Source organism: Oryzias melastigma, linkage group LG21 (assembly GCF_002922805.2).
Source record: "Oryzias melastigma strain HK-1 linkage group LG21, ASM292280v2, whole genome shotgun sequence".
In the NCBI taxonomy this organism is placed as follows: Eukaryota; Metazoa; Chordata; class Actinopteri; order Beloniformes; family Adrianichthyidae; genus Oryzias; species Oryzias melastigma.
Genome location: NC_050532.1, coordinates 23,981,109 through 23,984,947, shown reverse-complemented (window position 1 = coordinate 23,984,947; position 3,839 = coordinate 23,981,109). Strand labels below are relative to the sequence as shown.

The 3,839-nt window shown below is 39.1% G+C and overlaps 1 protein-coding gene across 1 annotated transcript in view; it reads left to right on the top strand.

Annotated features, from left to right (window-relative positions):
* Positions 1-2,553, top strand: part of tmem163a (transmembrane protein 163a) — a gene marked incomplete in the record, with an annotated part of 67,669 nt that extends 65,116 nt beyond the window's left edge. The window contains 2 exon segments of the mRNA XM_024286870.2: positions 2,223-2,364; positions 2,477-2,553. Of these exon segments, the coding sequence (XP_024142638.1) occupies positions 2,223-2,364; positions 2,477-2,537 (203 nt within the window).
* Positions 2,554-3,839: the final 1,286 nt, after the last annotated feature.

Genomic DNA, 3,839 nt, shown 5'->3' with positions numbered 1-3,839 from the left:
TCCTCTCCATGGGGGTCCAGCAGGACGCTCCAGTCTGTGCTTCCAAAGCAGTCTCTGAGTTCCTCCTCAGCCTCAGGTGTCCACCTTTATATTGCGAAAGGTTGGATTTACGTTAAAACGCTGAAACCGGCTGTGAATACTTTACAGAGAATGAAGATTCAATAAAATAAAGTTGCTGATTTGTAGAAACTTTTAAGGGGAACATTTAAGAATTTTCCTTCAGCCAACAAAAATCACATCAAGATATAAATCAAGATTTAATAAATTGTTTTTTTTTACCTTGACAAATAATCTGAGCTTGAACTCTATTCTTAGTGTTATCATGGTATTTTGTGAAAAAAAACTGTAATGTTGCTTTTATTGAATTTTTACAAATCAGAAACAACTTCTACAAACAAGTGTGTTTCATTGAATCTTCGACATCTGTAAAATATCTACAGACAGTTTCAAACTGTCTTTTTAAATACATTTTATGTACTACATTTTAATTTTAAAGAAATAAAGTTTTCTAAGACATGAAGCCTAAAAAAATAAAAATAAATAAATAAATCAAACACGAACTTTGACTCAATTTGGACATGTATATTTATTCCTAAATATTGTCTGAAAATAAACTGGTCCGTGGCCTGAAAAAAGTTTCATGGAAAACCTCTCAACTGGTGGTCAGAGAAGGTTTCCGCATTTTCCTTGACTCCTCCTTCAAACTGACCTGTTCTTTATTCCCAAAATGTGACTTTATTGTCATTAAAGGAGTGTCCAAAAAATGAAATGACAGATAATGTCTTCCCGTCTCTGTCAGGAGTGTCAGAGAAATTCAGGAGGATTTTTAACCCAACTGACATCCATGCATTAATTTTCCAAACCCGCTTCGACTCCTTTGGCGTCACGGATTTGCTGGATTCTATCCCAGCTACTGTTTGGCAGAAGGAAGGATACACCCTGGACTGTTCATCAGTCCAATGGCAGGACTACATACTCACATTCACACTTATAGGGACTATTTAGAGTCACTGATCAACTTGTGAAGCATGTTTTTTGGACTGTGGGAGGAAGCTGGAGTGCCCGGAAGAAACCCACGCATGCAAGATGAGAACATGCAAACCCCAACACTCAACATACATGTGAATTTCCAAGTCAGTGATAAACTGAGATGATATCTGGTCCAAACACTGAGAGGAAAGCAGAGCCATGTGGTTTATGGTGTATAGTGTAGTACAGATGGCTCTGATAAGGATTCTGGAAATACTACCACACACATACAGAAGAGGCCACCACGCAGAAGAGCTACATCCCCTACATCTGAGAGACAGTGGGGACTCAGTTGAAGACCATAAAGTGGACATTCTGGACATATCTTTAAAGGAATCAAGAAATCCATTTGGGTTATCAAGTACAGCAATTCAAACAGTGGAACAAGTATCACTCAGTGAGACTCGGATGCTCAATCATGTGAAAACTGCCCAATAATGTAGTTCTCACAAGTGCTGGATTGTTGACATTTGCATTTGTTCACATAACATCCTCATTTTCCAAGTTTTGTGCTGCAATTCTGTACAAGACAGTTCATGAGTTAAGTTAGAACCGAGAAACATTTCTTCAACCAGCTTTAAAGTCCAAATCCCGTGGAGCAACAACTCATACATGTGTAGCGGGGACACAGACTTTCAGATTGGATTGTTCCTGTTTTTTGGGTTATTTTGGCTGCACCGTAGTGTCAGTGTAGCTCAAATTGTTGATGAGTCAGTATCATCAATTGGATACAAGAACTAGACTCTCACGTTCCAAACAGGAAGTGCCCACTGGCTCTAAGAAGCTAAAATCTCATAGACTTCTATAGAGTAATAAACAGCTATTAATCAGTCAGTCATTCCATTGGTTAGAATAATCCTTCTTACTCTGATACCTTTTAACATCTTGCTAATCCTATTTTTTTTCTTCATCATAAATTATTCAAGTTATAAACTGACCAATCAGATCACTCAGTAAAAGCATGTGGTACCCACTGGCCGCCACTTTGAACACTTGATTGGCAGATTCTCTAGGACATTTTCTATGGGTAACGTCAAACCTGTTCTATCCAGTTCTCTATATGCAGCCAATAGTGACATCATATTCATGTGATCCGGTTCTTAGAAACAGTCAGTGGTCTGTAGACACATCAAAACACAGTTTGAGAAAATTAAAAATCCCAGATGAGTTCATTTTCACATGTATGTGTTTAGGGTTCAACTCTCTGGTCGGAGCCATCATGGGTTTCTCCATTCTCATAAGTGCTGAAGTCTTCCACCAACACCCTGATGTCTGGTTTCTGGACGGCACCATTGGAGTTCTTATTGGTCTCATCATTCTGGCTTATGGGGTCAAGTAAGTGTCAGATTTCTTATTCCATAAATGGAAGAGTTCACATTTTACCAGAAACTTTGACTCCTGGACACAGGGACATAGGAGGTTTTTTTAACATACTTTGTGTCTACAGGCTCCTGAGGGACATGGTTCCCCGTGTGAGGCAGACGAGAAACTACGAACGCTTTGAATAAACGACCGATGAGAGGAGCCATGATCTTTTTTTTTTTTTTGCTCTTCAATTTGTTTTTTTTTACTCTCTTGTGTTCAAATGCACATGCTCATGTACTGTGTGAATTCATATGTGCTGTAAATACTGTAGATCATCCATTTACACAAACATATGGCTCAGAGATTTTGGGGGATAGTTTAGTTTTTCCTTTGTTTGGTTTTTAAAGATGTTCAATGAAAGTGTAACCACAGAAAGTTAGTGCTGAATGAATGTAAAAACACTCAAAGTGATTTGAATTAGTTCAGGATAGGAAAAGCAATAAGACTCAGAAAACCTCCAACAATTTCCTCATTTCATCCCACTAACATCCTTTAGCCAAAACAACAGCGAGAACAAACAGAAAATCCCACTTTGATTCATTCTTTATAGCTACAAGTCTGCAGCTGTTGGTTTCAGGTTCTCCACAGCGTTTTCTTCTTTTAAAATCAGTGTCAAAGTTTTGTTTCTTGTCTCAGAAGTACCTGATGTTTTGCTGAAGCCTTAGTCACATGCACTGTACCGGGGTTTGATCCGTATAGGTTCTGCAGGTTTTTGGGTTGTCTGGGGCCGTGGAGGGTCATAGATAGGAGTGGGCATCATGAAAATGGAATGTACCATTGTTGTGAGTGTGGTAAGTGGATCATGAGTATTCATAAGGCTAATTAAGTTGAACGCTCTTCTGATGCTTGTTACTACAGTAAGGTGGGAGTGTCGGCCCCTTGATGATACTGCGCAGAAGACCCAGACTCCACACAAAATGAGTCACGTGACCAAAAACCGGATACCATGCTCAGTGGGCGCCACAAGAGGTCCCACGGCACCACACACCTCATTATACGTTTAGCATGTCATGTGGAAATGTTGAATCCACAACTCCTCTGTAAAATCACCAACTACCATTTCTTAAACTCTCTTCATCTGTAACCACTCCCACTTAGCCCGCCACTTCATGGCCCGAATAAAACACCGACGTCTCCTTTGATAGATGATGATAAGTTAGTGCCGTGGCAAAAATTTTAAATGTATCTGCTGTAAATCAAAATGGCATGAGTTGATTTGTGTTTAGTCACATAATTATGATTTAATGGAAACAGTATAGTTTTAAAAATAGTTTCCCCCCCCAACATTTCTCGAATTTTAAGAAATTTTGATCCACCCACATGGGCAGTTGTGACTACGGCTTTAGGTGGAGCTAAAGAGGACTTTAAACTTCCCTATATTGACAGTTCCAGCACATATTCTCCTTAAGTGACTCAAAGTACAAACAGTTTCTAATTTTCCAATG